At 40.5% G+C, this 22,878-nt stretch overlaps 1 protein-coding gene across 1 annotated transcript in view; it reads right to left on the minus strand.

The window, feature by feature from the left end:
• Positions 1-22,878, minus strand: part of TBXAS1 (thromboxane A synthase 1) — a 228,166-nt gene that overhangs the window by 96,756 nt on the left and 108,532 nt on the right. The window contains exon 5 of the mRNA XM_066549880.1: positions 3,322-3,438. Within this exon, the coding sequence (XP_066405977.1) occupies positions 3,322-3,438 (117 nt within the window). The remainder of the gene's footprint in view (positions 1-3,321; positions 3,439-22,878) is intronic.

Here is a 22,878-nt window from a genome sequence, read left to right on the forward strand (position 1 = left end):
ATTTCTTGGGTTTCCTGCCTCCTGTCTCACATTTCTCATTCTTAGTGCTCTCACAGCTATGGCACCATGGGGTTCATTCAGGGGTCTTATTGGAAAGAGCTTATTATTAGATCTTCTACCAACTCCAGGGGCATCTTACATGGGATGCTCCTCAGTCTTACTGCAGGATCAAGCTTATAAGTCTATTGCTTTATTCACCACCACTGTAGTATTTGTGTTCAATGCTATGCAGCCAAATCTTCCTTCAGCTGGAGTGGACTCCTTTAGTAATCTTCACATGCTTGTTAGAAAAAGAGAATTAAAAAGGGAGAACACCCAAGACATAGAAATCCATAAAAGAAACAACAAAATGGTGCACAGCTTTTAAAGACAAATTGAAAAAAGAGAAAGCTGTCAGAATCTCTTTAAAAATGTTACTAAAGCAACTCTCTGCAGACACACAGAAATCACTATATTGGCTACCCAACAACTCTATAACCTCTAGTTTCAGTTCATTTCCCATAACTTTGAAAAATTCAAAATTTCTGGAATCATCTTTTCATTTGCTGACTGGCTGTTGGAGATATTTGCCATACTACAGGGAAATTCCTCAAGCTCAGTGAACTTCTCAGTGACATTACACCACTTCTTTGAAGTGACAAGGGCAAAGCTCGCCTCTGCCCACAGCCCCAGGTGACTCTGTGGAGCACTGCAGGTGAAATCTTAGCAACACACATTAGCTCTGTCTGGAGCCTTGTCCTCCAGCAGCCAGGCCAAAGTGGCTTCTCACTTCTCACTCTTGCTAGCCCTGAAATTGTCCTTTCTTGAGTTTCTGAAACAGAGATATCAAGAACCTGTGTCTCAGAAGTCTCTGCCCCTTGGTGCATCTTTCATCTGATATGATTGCTATGGGGAGCACAATGAGTTGTTAACATTTGTTGCTCTGTCACAGGCTAACAGCTCCCAATTCTTCTAGAGCATCCAGACAGACAAGTCTATGTTTGGAGTGGAACCAGGGGCTGCAGCACTCAAGGGGAACCCCTCTCCAAAGACACTCATGAGGTCTGCAGTCTCTCCAGCATCACTGTGGAGTCTGCACAGAGGAACAAAGTTAAGGCAGCCATCCAGAGTGAACAGAGTAGAAGACTTTGCTGTGGGATTTTGTCAAAGCAATTGATATCTTGGAAGGAGAAATAAGGAATGTCCTAGTAATATTTATAAATATGTATAAAATAGCATATCTAGGTTCTTATGCAATAAATTAGTACCAAATTTGTGTTTGTAATTCAAAGCAGAGAGGAAGGGCTTATTATAAACAGGATGTCTTGCAGATAATGCTGGATACTCTGTAGTATGGCCAATACTAGAACATGGTATTTTTGTTTCCATGCTGCTGTAGAGGTTCTGAGAGAGTACCAAATATGGGAGAGTTAAAAAGTGAGATCATAATTAATGAGCATTGATTTCCTTTGTGAAGTGTTGGTATGGCTTCTAAATTAAGCAACAGCAGGAAAAGCACATGGGCAAGGACTTAAGTTGCATTAACTTCAAATCCCAGTATTGCTAACATATTTGGGTAGAAAATGAAATGCAAGGCTGAGTAGCACATCCTTTCAACAGCAGTTCCTAATCTCATACGGGCTTACTGCAAGTGTCTTTGTAAGGATGGACAGAATTCTAGTGAAGGCGTGGGGGAGAAAAGCAAAGTTGAACCTTTCAGAGAGACCTGCCCCACTCCTCTTTTTCCCGCTTGCTGTTGAATGGGAGGAGAAAGTGACAATTTCCAGGTCACCCTAAGCCCATGCACAGTCACACGCCTTCCCACAGAGCTTGGAAGAGGCAGCACGGGCAAAGCTGATTATCAGGCTAAAAATAAATGTCTCAATCTTTGCATGCAAGACAGCTACCAGGCACTGGCCAGCCCTCCCTTTTACCTCCTACCATTATTCCTGCAGGCCACCTCCACCGACAAACCATGCAAAGGGAATGCCACAACTTCTCCCAGCCCAGTTGGATGGGCCAGATCCTGCAAAGCCCAGCCCCAAAGCAGGATCCCTGAGGCTCCACTCCCTTGCCCTCACCGTGCTCCTCAGCCAAGCCTGCCTGGCAGGTGCTGGCAGAGGTTGCTCTCCACAAATTGAGGGGAATGCAGCGTTATCTTTTGTTAGTCCACGAGCAAAGAGCCAATGACCTGCAGTAAGGCAGATTAATTTCCACCAGCAAAATGCAAAACTCTGCTCTCCCCACCACGCCATGTGCAACTAATCGCTTGCATATTTAAACACCCTCGCCTTGCTGAAATTTCGTGATGGAGTTGGTGACAGAGCAAATGTCAGGGCGCATAACCAATGGCATTGTCAGTGGTGATTAATCAGCATCTCCGCCAGGCTGGCGGCCAATTAGAATTTACCATAATAAGGAGGTGACAGCCGGCGTTGCTAGGCGACCGCTGTCTATGGAGCTGGGAGAGCCAGACACATTTAGATGTTACTGTGGATTTCGACAGCGGCATGTCAAAACAACACAAGCGTCTGCCCAGTGGAAAATTTTACAACCCAGGACTGGGCACCGGAGTGAGGCATGATTCCCTTTCAGAATAAAACATAAAAAGGAAGAGGTGATTGTTTTGGTAGTTGTGGGGTTGTTTTTTGGAGTTCTCCTTGAAAGAAGACTTTAGCCAGTCAATCATTTATATACATTTAATTAAGAGATATCATATCACTGGAACAGGACTTTGTTACTGGGTAATGGGTTCCCATGGCTGAGCAAATGCTGATACATTTATAGGAAATTAGCAGAAGGTCAGCACAGAGACATTTATTTTCAGTCAGAGGTATTTATCTGGCAATGACATTCTGTTCCAGTGACTTATTTTATTATATGAAAGGATTAAAGAATAAAAGGAGGAGGGAAAGGGAAGGAGATGGAGAAATGAAAATAGACTGACAGCAGTTCCTGTGTTAACATGAGAGTTGCTGACTCTGCACATCAAGAAAAGCTATGTTCCAACTGGGAGCAATAACCTTTCCTGAACTTAAGCTTACTCCTAATAGGGCAGAGGAGAGGAAGGGGTAAGGGTCCTTCTTAAGTATGCTACACTTTCATGGAAAAACTGACTTAAACAGAGGAAGATAGAGAATCATATCTTCAGATGAGCTATTTGGATTTTCACCAGTCTATGATCTGAACCATGCCATATGGAAGCTCTGCTGCATGTGCTCTTCAGGTCTAAATAAAGTGGCACAAAGTAGCAGGTTTTACCTATCCTTAATATGGACCTACATAAAGCAGATGCCTGCACAAGTCTTCTAAATTGTGAAAGCAGCAATGTCTACACCTTACCTCCTTCAGTTTGGTATCGCTGAAGGCTGGGGTCAGGAGGCTCCGCACAAACTTCCATCTGTCATCACGAAGACAAAGGATGCTATCAAGCATTGGCTTGGATATCAACTTCGGCTTCTAAGTTGAAAGAAAACATAATTCAATTTTAACACAAATGCAACTACAGTTTCTCAAGACTCCAGAACCTGGGAAGATTGCTCAGGAAAGGCATTGCGCTGCTGTCCCACAAAGAGAGGTTCAAATCAGTCCAAAACACCAAGCTAAACGTGGATGAGGCTGAAGAAAATTTCTCTTTTGCTGCACTCATTTTCTCTTGGGCTTTAAAAGTCCTGGACCAGCTCCTTTCTCAGACTGCTCCAGTTCTGATGTCCCTGGTGTTCTCCTGAGATCTCCTGCACTGAACCCTAGCTTCTTCCCTATCTTTCTAAGGTGACTGGTAAGAGGACTTGTCAACACTCCCTGTCCGTGTGACATGAGTGCCAACACACCACATGCTGGTGTTGGTGGGGGACACCATTTCTGGTGACAGCTGGCATGTCAGACTGTTACATGCATTTTAAAAGTCTTCAGAAAATATGGTGATTAGAAAGCAAGTCCCAGTCCTTACTCTGTTTATAAGGAACACTCTCACTAAGAAGTTGTGGCCTGTGACTCTTACAGCTGCAGCAGTTGGTCAAATATAGTAGCTTAAAACACTGCTCCATGAAGTTCTGTACCAAAATGACTACTGTGAATTTACTAAATCTTCCCTGCCATCTAAGAAAATCTTGTCCAGAAAACAGTGATATTCACCAAGGAGTAAAAGGATATAAAAGACAAAAGAGAAAGCATGTCAGAAAACAACACACTTCTGACTGGAAGAAAAATCAGACAATGTCCAGCCCCACAGCACAAAATATTATGTCTTATACTATGTCAGAAGATGTTTCCTAATTGTTCCTGAAGCCTTCCAATAACAGAGATTCAGTAACCTCCCCACTCAAACTCTTCCAGTGCTGTACTACTTTTGCCATGGCAGCACAAGCTCTCTCTTGCTGGAACTTTTGTTTTTGTGCTGTCCAGGCATAGAAGGAGGGTTATTCTCCCTATCTTTGCAGCAGCCCATACATACTGAAGGCTATAACAACCACTAAACATATTGCAGCCATCTACCCCACATAACACCACTTCACTCAACACATACTTATCAGTCATGCTATCTAGGACTGTTGGCTCAGTGTTGGTACTGTTCCTCTGCATAGTCTTGCTGATTTACTTATTTCTTAAGGTACAGTCCCCGTGACCCAACATGGTACTCCAGGCAAGAAAGGATTTTATTCCCCCCCTCCAGGCTATATTCCTCTCTATTCACCTTGGAATAGGACATACCACAGTATGACACTGTACTCATGAACTGGTTTGTGGTTTCCTGCAACTTTCAGGCTTCTTTCTGAACAATCACTCCCTAGGAAGTTATTCCCTGGCCTTTATCCTTAAAGCTGGTTACTCCCTAGAGTCATATGTAGAACATGTCCCTTTGAACTATGACCTTTCCCTTTAAGATTATTTGTGCAACTGGATAACACCACCTTGAATTTTAGCCCTTTCTTTCATAGCCTCCTTCATCCTTACCAGCTTTCTACATAAATTGTTAGCATACTCAGTGCCAACATCTAAATCATTAACAAAATTACAGAACAATACTTGCAAAGAAGGCACCCTGCGCTCCTCCCTTCCCTTCCAACAGTGGACTGTTCCAAAATACATTTCAGACATTGTACAGCAATGCCCTCCAGAAAAACCACCCTAAGATTGGTGGGTGTGGGCAGAAGGTCTACACTTCTCTGGTTACCAGGAGGTACAGAGATATTCACTTTTGCATGTGAGATCTCCTGGATACTGCAGCAGCAGTACAGTTCCCCATGTTATCAGTGGAAACAGTGTCCATTTTACTGGGAGAGACTCAAACAAACCAATGATTTTGGCCATCCCAACACCATCTGTTGATCCCTTTCGTCCTCTGACCTTTCCTTTTAGTCTTTCTTTCATTACAACAGTGCATGAAAAATGAATTCTTACAACCTGTAACACACCTGGATACTTTAATATCATTTGTGCCTCACTATTTCTGACTTTATTGCCACTACCTGCTATTTTTTTATCCTTTTTCTTGGAAATCTGACCTACTTTCCACTCTGTTAAAAAAAAAAAAAACAACTTCTCTTCAGGAGCCATGAAGAACTGGCAGTTTAGCTATGCTGGTCTACCACTGCACTTCCTTAACTTTCCTCCTTATTGGAAGAGTTTGCACTTAATATCATTTCTTTAAGGAGCTGCCAGCTCTCCTTAACACCTTTTTCCTTTACACTTGCCAAATTCTTACTACACTGCATAAGCTTGTAAAAAGCAGAAGCCTATTTTATATTGCAAACAGGCTAATGGGATAGTTTTACATTCTCAGCAACACCATCCAGTATAGTAAACTAATGTCACTGGGACAACACTACAAACCAGTTTTGAGCAAAGATGAGCAGCTTTCAAGCAGAAAAGTACATATTAAGCTGAAGGAAGATATTGACTTAGCTACTGTCATCAGATGACAACTGTAAAACAAAATAAGGGCACTTTTAAAATGTATGTATAGACTATTTTATTTTGTACAATAACAAGGAAAACCTTGGACAGGCTGTCAGAGTTGAAACATCTTGGACTGTTTTCTCTGAAGAGCCTCTTTAAATAAATAATCTGTTTTCTAACTTGTCAGTAGGTATCTTTCCTGAAGATCACAAGGGCAGCTAGAAAGAACATCACTCAGTGGAGCACTCCATCATTTGTTACAGATATTCAAAGGCACAGTATAATCAGAAGAGCCTCTAGACAATTGGAAATGAGCATCCTCCTGTCAGAAAGTCCTGTATGCTACCCTCTGCTCCACAGCTCTTCTGTGCTGCTAGGGCAGCCATTTACACTTAATCTCGACTCAGCTGGTCACTAAATAAATGTTCCTTCTATCTTCAGTCTTCATTTCAAACCCTGAGCCCAGATTGCAGTGCTCCTGAGTGCTCACTGAAATCAACAAGAGGGAAAGTGCCTTGATCCTGTGAATGCATTAGTCCAAGAAATCAGGTCATTGAGCGCAGCCCCCAAATTAGCAAACACTCTCAGAGCTGTGTTTCAACCACCAGCCTTCACTTCGGCTTTATAAAGTGGATATATCACATCACCTCCTCAGAAATGCTAACGATACATTAACATTTCTGAGGCACTCAGAAACTACAATGAAAGAGCAGAATAACAATTCCCACAAGGAAATTACCAATTTTGTCTTCCAAGCAAGGTTTAAATAGCATACAGAAAAAAAAGAAAAAAAAAAAAAAAGAAAGAAAACCAGAAAAAATTACAGGGCAACACTTGGAAAAGTATTTTGCATCCAGTCCTAAATTGAAGGCTGCCCAAACTGTGCACTCTATAAGACAAATCTCCTTTGCAAGACAAAGCTCCACTTAGATAATAACAGATGTGATATAAATCTCACTGCATTTGTCTTGAAAGCAAATTCCCTTGCTAAAACCAGACATTCACCCTAAAAAGTGTTCCTAATTGCATAAAGACTGTATACAGCACATTCATAGAGAGACCCAGTTACTGAACAAAAAGCCTGTTAACTGTAATATTATAACTACAACACTAACTACAGTATTGCCTTTTTAGCACTCTACTTTATGACAGCAATGCTCCCTTAACATAATTTTGGTGTGCACAGTATTATACACATATAAATGTTGCAAGAAAGGAAAACCAGCTATGGCCATGAATTATTTTACTCTGTATCTTTAAAACTGGGCATGCAAAAATATGTTTGTGTTTATTGGAATACCATCAGCATGACTGACAGTGTATAGCAGATTTCATTTATCAAGTTTTCCTTATTGTTTCTGCAAACACTTTCCTCCTAATTGCATAACCTGTGTTGCAGGTTCATATAGCAGGAATGAAAATGGATTTGGTATGAGAATGAGCCTGAAATATCTCAGTGAAAGATGAAGTGTCATCTCCTTCCAAATGGACAAAGTACCATATGTATCTAAAAAGTCTTGATCTTATAAAAATCACCAAAAAAATTACCATAGGAGGCAGCTGTAATATTTTCAGAGGTGGTATTTTGGTTTTGAGACAGTAAAGGAGGTTGTTTTTAAGTCAAAGGCAATCAGGATTATGTTCCATCTAGCATTATCTAAATACTGAACAACTGCTCTGTGCTTCTTTCTCCTGTGTAATCAACCATTTCTGGTACAGCAATGCTCCATGAAAACTACTGGCAGCATGGTAATCTCTTGCAGTGTACCTGCAAGTGCTGCCGAGTTCCCACAATCACAGACATGCCATCAACCACAACAAGGAAAATTGGATTGATTTGCTTGCAAACAAATCCTTTAAAACATCACTGCTTTTAAAAGAGAAAATGAAATAATATTTGCACATGAGCGGCATCTCTACAATTGATGCAAGAATTCACTCCCCCATAAGGTGGCTCCTCAGGATGACCCCTCAGACCCAGTTATTGGCTTGTTTGTCATGAGTCAGTTTGGCTTCCTCTGTGTTATTAAATAATTCAGGCAAGTGAATTTTGGCTCTAAGGCCAAGTGGAACAGAACACCAAGTGGAACAGAACACCCCCTGTCCCCAAAGTTAAATCCCTTTCCCAAAAACAGTGGAAATATCCAAACTGCTTCTGGTCATGGTACATGTTCTTCTCCTGAACTGTGCCCAGACCATGCCTGGGAGACAACTAATCAATACTCAAGAAAAGTGTGCTAAGAAGCATGCCAAATGGATATCTGTAGGACCTATTCATGCATTAATATCCTGTCCCTGCTTTATCTTGGAGTAAAACTGTAGCCTTCTGTGATTCATACAATATTTGCTCCTTTCCCAAGTTTGTCACTAGCAGGCTAGACTGAACCTCTGACACACAGCAACGATTGCCTAGAGCAGAAAGAAGGGTAACAGCACCATTATGTTCCCTTAGACACCTCTTCTTATTTCTTTTGGCAGAAAAATGAGGGATAAAGTTTTCCCAGCAGAAGGCAGTTAATGCAGCCATGCACTCTTTAAGTATCCTGAAGAGATGAATCTTCAAAGAAGCTAAAGGGTACCTTTAAAGACCTTTAAAAACCACTCACCTCCACAGAACCAGCTGCTAATCTTCTCCATGTGCTCTGACAACACAGTGAGAAACAAAACTCTAGAAAAAACAATACCTCAGACACTTTGTTATCTCAAACTTAGACTTAGTCATAGCCTACTCCTAACAAAACCAATCAAAACCAATTTACTTCTACAGCAGCACTCAGTCTGCTCAGATTCAAACAAGGAAATAAGCTCTAGAGCACCCCAAATCCCAAATCCAAACAGTAACTCCAACACTAATTCTGGCATTAGTCATGCCTAGCAAACAGCATTTGCCTGCATGTAAGCTTTCTTCTAGTCCCACAGCTGTTGTGGGATCCAGCTTTAACTGGAATCCCATGCCTACACTCCCCTGAATTTTAGCCCCAGTCTCACCCCTACAGCCCACACTGAGAGCCATCTGCTCCTCTCTCCTTCAGTACCCACAGGGATTTCAGTATCCAGAGTTAAATCTAACTCTGGGTTCCTCCCATTTTCTCATTTTAGGGAAATTTTTGGGGTAAATTCCCAGTGTGGGGGGGTCATCCTTCTCCCAGTGGGGGATGGCTTCCTCCCCAAGGCAAGTTCCAGAAGCAATGAGCAGGCAGCAGTGCTTGCACATCACTGGGTTAACTTGTTCATCTTCTTATTTTCAAAAAGGTTTGATGTCCTTTTCTTGCTAAAAAGGCCCTTGTGATTAGGCATTACCATCCTGTTTAAGAAATTGCATTTTTAAACTGAATTTAATGAAATGAAAGTTAATAAAAATCGAGATAGAAAGTTTGTAGCTTGAAGACAAGACACTATCCCCACACCTCAGACAGGAATTATAATAAAATCTGTTCTTAAGATTACTCATTCAACTCCCCTTGACTGACAGGTCATCACCTCCAGTTCAGCCAGCAGGTGGAACCAGCAAACCCATGAACTGCCCATATGGTATTTCATCCAGTCAGTGGCAGTGGCATGACACTTAACATAACACTTGCTCTTAAAAAAGGCAACAGAAAAAAACATCCCTGAGATATCTCCAGGAATACATCTTACCAAGCTTGCAGTAAGTAGATCATGAAAGTGGGAAGGCAGGAGATGCCTCCATATATTAGCTTTAAAAATTCCCTGTTGTTATTCCTTCCAACTCCCTTGGTGTTTTAAGTCATGCTCAGCTCTCCCTTTATTCATGACATTCAACGACATATTCTCTGTGTGGTGGCTTTTGACTGAGCCAGGAAAGAACTGCATTGCATGATTTCAAAACCCAAAACAGAGCTCATTTATGTCACATACCCTGTAGCTCGTTGCTGTTTCTATCCGGAAGGCCCTTGCAAACACACATGTTATATCCACATCTCTTCAAAGCATGTAAAATTTTTCTCTTCAGAAATCATCATCTCATAATGGAGCAAGACCAACTCCTCACCCCAAGACCCAAGCCTTTGCAGAGGGCAAAGGGCTGGCATTGCCCACTGAGGGCTGTGTGCCAGTGTGGGAGACCACTGGGCCTCTCCCACCCCTCTGCTGTGACTGTGAGGGGCTTCCCATCCATCTTAAATCCGAGGGAATCACTACACACAGGAGCTGTCTCTCCCAAAGCAGCCTCACTCTTCCTTTGCCTTTCCAAAACTCTATTTCCAGATCCTCAGATCCCACACATCCTACACTGCTGCTCCCAGGTAGTTGAAATCAATCTTTCCTTGCCCATTAAAATGATTTAATTTTAAAAATTTAAAATTTAAAATTAATTTAAAACTATTTAATTTTAGTGGTCACAGACACTCTTTCACAAACACATTGCTCAAAAACCTCCTAGCTCTCCAACTCTGCTAATAGTTTATTACATTTTTGTCCCCTCTTCTTTGTTAGTCTAAAACAAGTTTGATTTTAGTATGTATGATTCAGAAGGTGATCTTACAGCTTCAGAGGGGAAAAAAAAATCACCAAACTTACTCCAAAACGCTCACATTGCTTTACAATTTCATAAAAGTGTTAGTAAAAGTTTTCAGCTTAATTTGAAATCAACATGCCTGCAGAGAAGAGGAGAAAATGTCCATGGATTATCTATTTCATTAAGCTTTTAGGTTCTCCTTGGTCATTAAGGTTCTTCAAAAGAGTGTGACAGGGTAGAATTGGTTTCAGTGATTACAGCAATTGTCTTTCATTCTACTCTATAGATAAGACTATATAAAAAGGCATCTCCAAGTAGGTTCTTTTGTTATCAAGTCAGGATCTTCAACAACTAATAACTACTATTCCTAATTACTCATTGGAAAAATGGCACAGCCAACCCCAGCTTACAAGCAAATACTGGCTATTTTTCCCCTCTGTGGCAAGCAGTCTGGAAACATCTGTTCTTGTCTCTGCAAACATTCTCTTAAGTCATGGTTTTGTCAATAGAAACCAAAGCGAGTCATTGCAATGAGGTAAATAAAACCATCCATAACTGCTAAAACAAACACATATGGCCTCCTGCAGTCTGACCCAAACTGATGCAAGTCACATGTTCCATTTGTTGGTGTAAGCAATGCCAAAATTAAGTCCATGCATTCATGAGTTTGCATATGGTGGTCAGTTTGCACATTTGGGATCAAAAAAATCACAGCAAAGAAAAAAGTACTTGCTCTTAATTAATTAAGAATTTTGGTATTATACACAAGTTCAGGCTGTACTAGAGAACCCATACTCTATAGACAGTTTCTGTTGAGAAGTAGTTGTTAAACATGTTTAAATCCACTTTCCAGCTGACATAACTGGATTTTTAATATTGGATAAAGTTATAAGACTATTAAAAGCCTCTCTATTTATACACACTTCTCCTCAAGGAAAGGTTGAGGACCAGAAAGTTCCTTTTACAGTATGTAAAGAGTATTTGGAAAAAAGCAGTCCCCAATAACTTTTGGTACACATATATTGCCATGCTTTCAGTCATTGGCAAATGTAGGAATGACAGGCAATCCCCATAAGAACGTTGGCTAGGTCTTTTATTTACATTGAATTCCATGCTCTGCTCATCCAGGGACATACCTGCAGTAACCTTAAAGTTTCTGGAGAATACCAAGAGAGACTGTAAGTACCACTCACCATCCCACTGCCTGTCCTCTTGGCTGCTGACTCAAATGCCTTGGGTATTCAGCTAGATACCTCAGAAAAAAGTTCACCAAAATGAGCACAGACTTATCCAAGCTGCCATGACAGCAACATAGGAAGAGTCCTACACTTCCTTAAGGTCTCACCCTCTTTCTTCTCATGGACATAACAACAAAACATATTCCAGAAGAGAGGTCACTACAGCTGTGATCAGGGATTACTCCTTTTCTTATAACTGCAGAGTGAAAGAAGTCATGGTAGTAACCCACTTTCAAATGATTACTGACAGAACAAAACTCACAGTGGGGGGAAAGGTTGTGACTCCTTCTTGTGGATAAGGATAGGAAGAAAAATAAGGACATAAGAATAATGAGGAAAGAATTATTACAGCAGGAGTACAGGTTAGGGGAGGGAGGGATGGTCTGAGGCCTATTAGGCTGCAGAGATTCACTAACTTCTCCTTCATTAATGGTCATAGAATTTGGCATTGATTCAACAAATAAGGCTGTAAGTGCATTGTCTCAAAGAATCACCTATAAGTTTCTAGGTGGGGTACTTCACAGAGAGATGAGAGGACTGCCTTGGAATGATTTACAGTAGGTAAATGTGTGAAAGCCTTTCTCCTTCACTCTGGGCAATTTGTCACAGGGGACTGCACTGGTGCAGCCTGGCTCCACCACTTTGTGATTCAAACAACCACGTTTATTGCTGCTACATTTTCCGCAGTGCCTGAGCCACCAGCCCATTTCAAAGGCACACGTGAGGGCCATCTCCTCTCAAAACATCACATTCATAGATCTCCTTCCTTGGACAAGTTTCAAAACTGCTAAGCTTCCATTTGGTGATTTCAACTGCAGAAATCAGCAGCTCCAAGGGATTTGAGGCACCTCAGAACATTAGCTATGGTTGAGCAAGAGTTTTAAATCTGTATTGTCAAATTTAAGCTCTTCAAATAGGGGTTAAATGCTTAGGACCTTCTGGTCACTAGCAGAGGTACGCATGGCAGGTGAAGGGGAGGCTTACCAATGGCTTAGTTTAAAAATATCACTTGCATGCAACATTTTTATTTGGAGAAAAGTAAATATAAGAAATGTCACTTCTTCATATACTTCATATTTTATTGACAATTTTCGTTTGACCTCTTCCACTCAGATGTTGCAATACAGAAATAAAATTATATACAGGCCTGTGTAACTTAAAATCTCAAAGCACCAAGAAACACTGAAAATAAACAAATGGCTAAGTAGTTAACTATGACCTAAAGGTGGAAGACATTTCAAAGGGTTTCTACCAGTCTTCCAAGTTGCCATGTAGCACCTAAAACTTGTTGCCAATACCCCATTTCCCATGTGACAACATCTTGATACATAAAATATACTTCAAACTGTCAACTATCTAATTTGAAACAGAAAATTTGGAATTAATATGGCAAACTGACGATCTCCAATATGTGCAAAACAACCCAATGAAAAGGTATTTCACCTTTTCCCCCCGGTGCCAAGAAGAAAATTTCAAAACAATGTCAAAAAAGGCCAATAAAAGTTTTCTTCTGAGGCCTCCTAATGGTTTAAAAAACAAAAAATGGGTTCAAGATGATATTTAATTCAAACTACTGGAAGAAAAGGGCTATTAAAAATTAAAAACACGAGTACAGCTTTCAGCTTAGGAGTCAACCATGGGCAGTCAGATGTTAGGGGCCATTCTATAGGAAATAGTGCTCAGCACTTGCTCTGCTCTTCTGCTCCTTCTCTAAGCATATGCTGCTAGTCCAAGTCAGAACACTCCCTGGATAAATACTTTAATCTTTATGTTAGTTTTCCTTTGAAAAGTCATTCAGAAAGAAAACTCCAGGTCAGCTGTAATGGCAGAATGACAAGCTGTCAACAAATCACATTGGCAGTACCTGCTCAGCTGAAGAATTTGAATTCCCTGCCTTCTACTTCACAATTCTTTCTAATTACATTAAGTGAATATTTACACATCATGGGAAAAAAATAATCCAAATTTTATATAGTAAGATTTCCACATCTATCTGTCAAAACATTAATGTATTTTCCTGATAGCAGTAGCTGCTTTTGTTCCTCATTTATTTGTCCCTCAAGAAGAGCTAGGCTATAAAACTTCCTCAGGAGTTGCACAGCACACTTTCAGCTTTTTATCTTCCAAGATTTAATATTTGAGTTTATTGCCTAGTTTCAATCAAATTTTAAAAAATCCTAATTTATGAAAACATGTTTTGACATGTTTATATGAAATAATGTTTGTGCATTTGCCTCTTACAAATTAATTTGAGCATATCCAGAATTAAATGTTTGTCATAAGATAACTTCAACAATAATAAAGTCCTATTGTGCACAGATAGCATTACAGGACTTATCATGAGTTCCCTAGAGCTCACAATTTCTGCAAAACAGCTTTAGTTCACAAACCACCTGTAAGCAGACTGTTCTCACATCACTCTTACTGATTTCTTCAAGGAGAGAAGTTGAAACACTCCTCTGAGTATCAGCAAGTACCTCATCCAAATAAATTACCAGTATCAGCTACTTTTGTATTCTTAAACATTTAGACTTGTAATATGAAGCAGCGTGGATTATGAAACCTAAAGCATGTCACCGTATCTTCTTATCTTAAGAGTTCTAGGATAAGATAAAATGTTAAAAAAACCCAAAAAACTCCACAAATTGGAGCCCACACCACAGAGCTCACAGATCCCTTTCTGGCCAAGCAGGCCTCCTTCAGGCGATGTAGCATTTAGGAGTCCTGTTCCACTACTCTAGCTTCAGTTTTAGTGCCATGACATGAAACCAGAGGGGTGGATCAGAGCCTGAATTCTCCCCACTCATGGTGCCCCAAAAGCCAGCACCAGCATTTCGGGTACAGACAAGCTGGGAGCTCAGCAAACACACACCAGGGCAGAGCAAGATTTGGGATTTAGATTCTCTTTTATCGAGTGCCTGGGGAAGGAATGTGTGCCAGCCATGAGAATGAGACACCTGCAACCCTGCCCTGAGGATTAACCCCCAACAGCCAGGCACACGCAGAACAGCAATGAACAGCCTGGCTGGAGGTTCTGCCTGCTGGGATTTCTGTGTGAAACAGGAAAGAGGCCTCACTCCCTGGAAGGAGCAGGCACCAGTGAAATTGCTAGGCTGCACCCATACTCAGCACACACATCACACTTGACTGCGTGCATCCAGCATGTCATTTCTACTTGCAACTTATTAGAATCTGCACTTCCAAGGCCAGCTCTATTGGTGGGTGGGAGTTGCAGTTCCCAACCATCAGTGCTGGCCAGTACAGCACACACCCCCACATCACAAGAACTCGTTTTGCATCTGTACAGCTGCTTCTCTCACACTTGAGGTTCATTCGGAACATCCCCAGCATCCAGCAGCCTGAAAAATAAAAGGGATGTTGAAACTGAAAAAAATAACCCTCTGAGGCATGTCTAAAACCCTTCTGATTTTTTTACATAGAATAAATCTTAACCCAAGGACAAACCAAAGTTTTTATAACCAAAAGTGACTGTCACTGCCAATATAAGATAAATGTTACCACAAGCATAAAGGGAAGAGCTGAAAAAAGTGAGAGAAAAAATGAGAAAATGAAAAAATGAGAGCTGCCCCACTTGACTACAAGGAGGGTAAAACAAATGAGTGCCATCCAGCAGCCAGGGCATTTAAAGAACATGTAATGTGACACAGTGAAACATCAGCTAGGAAGGGTACATTGCTTTTAAAAATTCAAATCAAACATTAAACAAAAATAAAACCAGAGCTGGTGAGAGAAACTTAAATAAAGTCATGAGGCTTGCAAGAAACTGTCAATATTGCAAAATCAATTTCTTTCTCTAGGCTTTCTGGAACAAAAGAAGGAAAAAAGTTCTAGAAACTACCTTTTTATAGATGTTTTTGGAACAAAATAACTAGCTTGCAAATTGAAGCTTTTTTTTTTATATTAAAAGCTGTAACTGAAACTAATTATTTCAATCAACTTTTTATTTTGGTTTTAAACTCTTCAAAATCAGATATGACATGAAAATTCTGTCTTCCACACATTTCCTAATCAAATCTCAGAAATCACCAGGGCAAAGGGTTTGTTTTTTAAATTCTTACTGCTGACAATATAGTATACCATACTCCTACTGCAGTCAATTACAATTGTATTAGGAGGATACTAGAGAGCAAAATAAAGCATTAAGAGGTTTGAAAATCTTAGGCTTAGTGCAATCCCTGTATCCTAAAGCAGATGCAGAAATGGGTCCAAATGGATCCAATTCTTTAGTTATGTTATTATATACAATTTTTCCCCCCACAGGATCTCTACTTGATTTCTCACATTTAAGATTTCTAGAGGAAATAATATCCTGAAAGTTTTTAACATTGCACATAAAAACCCCAAAACCTTTCATGTGAAATTAATCAGTCACAAACTCAAGGTTCTCCCCCTTCAGTCATATGACTGAAGGGGGAGAATGACTTTCGGAAATTCTTTGTCATTTGTAGAGTTCTGTCAGCAGAGAGCGATAGCAGTAAGTCAGTCTCCTCTAATATTTTTTTGTTGAGTCTGTGTTTACTCAGATTCTTCAGGGGCTTATAAACTTAAGCAGTTTGGTCAGATTTTCAAAGTGGTTTTTATATCCAGCCCTTAACACTAGAGGGAACAAAGCCAAAGCCAAAGAAATAGACTCTGGGTTTATTTTCCTCACAATCGATAAATAACCCTAACTTTTCCCTAGGCATGGTCTCCAAAATAGCAAGACCATTTTGACCGAAAAATTCTAAATGGAAAATACTAATTGAAGCAGTTAAACTATGATAATCTACAGAAAGGAAAACATTGTAATGGGAGACATTGGGCAACTTTAATTATAGATCTCACCATTACGTCTGCAGCAGTACAGCTTCTTTGGAACTGATGAAATACCAGTATAGGCCTGATGACATTTCAACTTGACTGAAGGTCAATGACTGGTTAAACTGGAATGTTTCTGAGCCACTGTTAAATTATTCAGAATTATTTTAGGAAAGCTGCATAAAAAGTGCAAGAGTGCAGTTTTAGCTTCATCTAAATGCACACACTGAGAATGGAAAAGGAAATGGGGAAACTGTCAGTTGCAATTGCCTTGAAAAGGGAAAAAAATAATATCTTGTGTACCTTCAACTTAGAATTAATCTAGCAGAAGAGAAGACTGCAAGATAGTTCTTGTTTTTAATATTATTTCCCCAAACCCTTACTCCAGGAGCAATCATGAAAGGGGAAGAAGAGGAATGGAATATTAGTTCAGTAAAGAATGTAATTATTTTTGTTTCTGTTGCTTAACACCAGTGAGAAGAGGTTGGCAGGAGTAAATAATTAACAATAATAGACAAGGCCTTACTTTTGCTGCAGGACAGCTGTTTCCTGATCTCACTATATATGTTGCTGAATATGTGTCTACGAGGCTAAATGGAGTCTCTTGGAGCCACCACCGAGCCTTCAGAAACAGATGAGCGAACATGAAAATGCGCAGTGGCCAGGTGTGCTCAAAGTAAGGAGCACTCATTACGCTGGAGAGCTGTGAGACATGCAGCGTAAACACTCCAATTTTACACCCCTCATCCCCTTCCCTTTCCCTTCTAAGTGTGGTGAATCAAATGCTGACAATACATCAGTAGCTGTGGCCAGTGTCCTGTGACTTTCCTTGGTCATGGTCAGGAGCTGTGTGCTCACGGCGTGGTGCTTCCACGGCACCCCCACAACCCACAGCAGCCCCATCCCCTCCCAAGGCTCAGATCAGCCAGGATTCGCTATCAATTATTCACAACAAATGGTGCCAAGACATGTGGTTGCTATATAAAGAAGAATCCTGGCTAGTGAGTGAAACAATACCTGCCGACTCATTCCTCACTTGTGATCCTCCACACTTGCAGCTGTAGCACGCAGTCAGCACTGAGGAGCTCACAATCTCTGAACATCCTTTACCATGGAGGTTTCATTCTTGCAGAATGAAACTTACATAGTGTAGATCACGAGCAAAAAAAACCAGGGTGGCAGAAATTTTCACTTAGCACAGAGTTAATTGCTAGGTAGAAGAGAACTTTCCAGGCTGTGGTCCGAGGACCACTGCAAACCAGCTGCACCAATATAAGATGCTACGACCCCATCAGCTGTTCACCACTCCCCCTCTGTTGGAGATAACCACCATTGAAATGGAGCTGGTGGAGAGCCCTTGGGAGCACTTGTCTACTTCAGGGCTCAGTCAGTCTGTGTGGTTTTGAAAAAGTCCACACTGACACATAAAGATGAATTATCTTCTGAGCCGAACTAAAGAAGGAATGCTCATGTGATCCATGTTGCAGACCTTGCTGTGGAAACAGTAAGTCCAGTTAAGACATCTCAACAAAAGGTTGTTAGCACTGTGCTAGGTAAGAACATTATCATTATATCAAAAAAGAAAAAAAAAAAGAAAAAAGGACCTTTCATACTTTTAAGTTCAAATATATACATAAAGGCAGGCAAATGGATTAAGATATCTCAACGAATGTCTAAAGAGAAAACTATTCCCACTAGTTTGAAGATATAATTCTACCTTTAAAATACTTTAAATGAAGAGCAAAATCTTGCAAGAATTAGCATAATAATTGCCCACATGTACTGCATAAACTCTCACTGAAGAGGAATGGACTTGGGGACACACAAGAGCCCCCAGACAGAACTATCACAGTCAAAACAAAAAGCTGACCCATGAAAAAAAAAAAAAAACCCTGAATCAAAAACACCCATCTTCTGGCATAAGCTTTAATATAAAGGATTCAAAATGGGATGGGGTGGGGTGGGAACAGATTTGTGGCCAATGGAGTGAATGGGGGAAATTATGCTCAGATGCAATCTCTGGCACTGGAAGTCACCACAGCACTGGGTGCTGGAGGCCTGGCAGATAAGCCAGAAGGAAGATTACTGTCACTGTCTGTCCTGCTGTTCTGTTTTGAATTCTGCTGCTGGCCACCTTTGAAAGAGGACACTCAACCAGGCTAACCAGATCTTAGGCATGATACATGACAACCATTCAAATATTACATACTGCCATATCACATCTACTCCAGGGCTGAACTACCAGACTCCCAGGTATGTTCATGTAAATCACCTCTCTGTGCTGTGAAACATCATTTCTATAGACTTAAGAGGGTTCTTGTATCATCAGATGCTTCAAAAGGACTTTTTGTACATGAGCAGCTGAGTTAGCTCCAAATGTGGTTAAAGACATGAAAACAAAGCAAAGTACTGGGTCTGAACTCTGACTGCTCAAGTGTGTAAAAAGGCCAACTCGGATGCTGTGATCTGTGCCTATGTCAATTCTGTAACAAGTGACAAACTAATTACTCTTCTAAACAAAAGCAGACTGGGAAAGGCAAGAATCAAAGGACATGACACTCTACTATATGTCAAAATAGGGTAAATGAAGAAAATTGTAAACCAAACAATTGACTACTGTCAAGTAACAGTTTCAGAAGTCAGAAATGAAGGACTGGTAAAAACTTGTGATATTAGACTGAATAAGTTTCCCAAAATATATTCTCACAGGGAATGTCCAAAGAACTAGGATAAGTTGAATTTCCCTTTAAAAAGAAACAACAAATCAACAGAAATCAAAGGTCAGGACCATCAAACACCAGCAAAAACTGCATTTGCACTCCACCTACTCATAACACAGTCAGCTAAGGGAAGGATTAGATAAGGAAGCAATAATGTATTTAAACAAGAAAAAACATTAATCAGACTTAAGATTTCACATATTTTATCCAACAGTAAAACATGTTCTTTAAACAAGGAACAGAACCCCAGGAATAGATAGTCCTTTCTTGCCTATAAGTGTTGTTTCCCTTCAATGTTATTATTCAGTATTTAAAAAAAAAAGTGCTGCAAACCCAGTAAATAAATAGCCAATGTAGGTTTGATGAAAGATTGGCTCAGAAGACTGCTTTTGGCCTGAATAGAAAGATATGCTTTCATCCTGTTTTTGACTATACTCATACATTTACCTAACATAATTGGATGTAGTTAATATTGCAGGAGCCTTCAAGCAGCGCACATTTCCCTCATTAGTGGGTTTAAAGCCTTAATGATATCTCCTGTGCTGCAGAAAAGCCCAATGTAGGCTTCAAAAGTGATTGGCAAGTTTCAACAGGAGAAAAAAACTGGGGGAAGGGAAGGCAAACCCTAATAACACTCTGATCTTGTCCTCTTCAGTTGTTTAGAAAAGGAAATCTTGCAGAATGATTGAATAAAGAAGAAAACAAAGGTAAGGATAAACAAGCCAAAACAGATAATTTCAAAAGCTGACCTCTCAGTGACTCAAATATGTGAAAGGAACAGGGAGTGGGTAAAAAGGGGGAGTGACCCTTCACATACCTGCTACACATAGAGACAGCCACATACTTAGTCCTACACAAACTCCTGATGGCACAAACAAGTGCATATGCACTGCATATTTTCAAATAAGCATCTTCATGCACCTGCAGCAAAATCACCTTTTCATAGTTTCATTATGCAGTATTTCCCACCCTCCCTTCAAATCTCAGTAGTTTGGCAAGGAAGCCTTGAATTTAGGAAACAGAATGTCACAGTATACCACTAACAAAGCACATGCAAAGGGTTTGGGGTTTTGTTGTTTGTTTGTTTTGTTGGGTTTTTTATTGACTAATTTTGACCATTTTCCAGGAACAGAAATTTCACAGGCTGATTTAGCTTCAAAAGAAGCGTAATTATGTACAGCTGTATTCAGTATTTCTTGACTGCCTTGAACAAGCAGTGAAAGGGAGATTTGCACACATTATCAGCCACTATCATTAGTGCTGTAAAGTACCTAATCCATCTGGTGTTGTGGTGTCTACCTAGGAGCAGGTATTGAACCACTGATGGCTGCAGTATAACAGCAGAAAGGGAGAGGGTTCAAAATTAACAAAACAATACAGCAAACCAAGTCGTTTCTTGATGCGGGATTGTCCTTGGGTTTGTGTTCTCCCATGGTTTTGCAAAGCATTTTTATGTGTACAGGCATGGAGAGTGGAGAATTAAAAATGTAAATTTCATCATGTGGTTTTGCAGTCTTCACAGGGGAAGAGGTAGCAGGATACCATGGTGATGGCAGCACTGCAGCCCATTAATAAACCAGAGAAAGACTCAGGGATAGATTCAAATATTTAGACCCATGCTGAAAAATAACTCATTTCATAATAATTCCTGCGAAAAATAAGAGGACTGTGCATCTCAGCATCAGCTGTGGTCTCAACATGCTGACTCATCATTTCTCCATGGGGGGGGACAAGGAAAAAGGAAACTTGTTTTTAAGTCTTCTAGCCTCCTTACAGTCAACTGCATTGCTTTTATATTGCCAAGGTTTATGGCCCATAGCATTTGAAAACAGACAACCCATGCCTGGGAAAGAGAAAAAGTGGAAAGTTTTTATTTTGTATTTCATCTGTGTGTAACCAATCCACTTCTGCCCTCGCTGCCAGCCCTTCACATGGGGAATCAGCCAGTTTTATTTGCAATCTTACCTGGAAATGTGAAAAATATTAGTGCTCATTTACTGAATTAGAGATTCATAACTCTCAAGAAAAAAAATTCATATGACCTACCTACACAACAATATGTTAGCCAGTTAAAAGGGCAGCCTCACTGGAAGTGTGGCTTTCTCCAAACCTAGCTTCAGTCTGTCCCCCACTGCTGGGGAATGTGCTGAGAGCTTCCTCCAGGCACAACAACACAGGAACCCTTCCTCAAACAGCAAACTGCCTAAGCCACCACTCAAAGGAAATACATTGTCAATTAGAGGATATCTTCAAGTCAGTCAACAGGAACATCCTCAAATTAATTAGATTTAAGTACAGTCAGTGTTTAAAGATCGATTGCTTGTAAGCTGTTCTATGGCACTCCAGCCTACTGTTATTTGTATCTTCCTAAACTTTCACAAGTCTTTATTGAATAGTCAAATGTTTGAGAAGAGACTGTGTTCACTCTCTTTTCTATGAGAGGCAAAGAGAAAACAAAGTCTACCATTTAAGGGAAAATCCCAATTCTGGACAGAATAAACATACTTGTGTAAATACACATCATGGCCCCCTAAATTACATGAGAAGTAAGAATGTGCACAGATGTAAGCAAATCCTGACATCTTTTTATGAATTGTGGAGTTGTGGTTTAGGAGTGGTACTCCCACTGAGATCCCCCAAACCATGCTGCCACCCTCCTGCTCCCCTGCTTTCCCCTCTCCCTCTCCCTGCAGCAGGATGAAGAGGGGAACTGGAGGCAGGAAAGGTAAAGATCATGGGTTGAGTGAGAGTAATTTACTGGAACCAGCAGTGAGATAAGCAAATAAACAGTAACAGCAGAAATACCAGTGAGAGGGTACAAGAAAAGAAAGGATTCACATGGAAACATCCTGAAAATAAACAATACTGGATGGCTCCTTCCACCACCTTTACTTGAGCAGAAGGAACCCCTTCTCCCCAGTAGAGAATCCCTTTCCCCCACCCCTGGCAATGATGCGGCATAGAATAACCTTAGGGTCCTGGCCATGCCCCCTCCCAGCTACCCAAAAAAACTTAACCCTGTCCTGGCCAGAAGCAGGACAGTAGGTAAGCAGAAGCAGGTGCCAGGTGTTCCAAAGATAAAGACAAATGAGCTCTCCCACTTCACAGGACACAGGTTACACGTGGTTTCCTGTTCTGAATTAGAATCACAAATAAAAATTACAAACTCAAGATGATGATCCTCAAATACACTCAATTAAATCTGATAATGCTAACTTTTCTACTTTAGCTTTTTTTAATACTTCAAAGAAGAAACTTACTTAAAAGGGGGGAAAAAAGAGCTTTTCATTAAAACTTTTTAATCTGCATTTCTGAAGCTTCTTTTAAGAACAAACAAAAAACCCTCCCACCACAGCCATTTGAATTAACAGATAAACCAAATCCCAACCCATTGCCATCAGTCCTGAAGCACTCACATCCACTAGTGCTACTCTTCAGCTGGAAATTCCCAACATACTCTTTTACATTTATTAAGGTGACAAAGCACTTCCTAAATGCTTTGTCCTTGTGAACACAGGAATTCTGTAGCAAGGCCAAAAACTGAGCTCAGAGCTCCTAAATCCTGACCTAGAGCCCAAATCACAAAACCAGACCTCTTCTCACTGGGATTTCAGAGGATCAGGTGGCTCACAGAACATAGTCTACGAATACATCAGTCCTTTCTTTAAGGGTAACTGAAGGCAAAGTCTGATTAATTTTACAGCCAAGAGCAGTGATCATTTGACAACATTAGTTTTGTGCTATTAGC

This window comes from Molothrus aeneus, chromosome 5, assembly GCF_037042795.1.
Source record: "Molothrus aeneus isolate 106 chromosome 5, BPBGC_Maene_1.0, whole genome shotgun sequence".
In the NCBI taxonomy this organism is placed as follows: Eukaryota; Metazoa; Chordata; class Aves; order Passeriformes; family Icteridae; genus Molothrus; species Molothrus aeneus.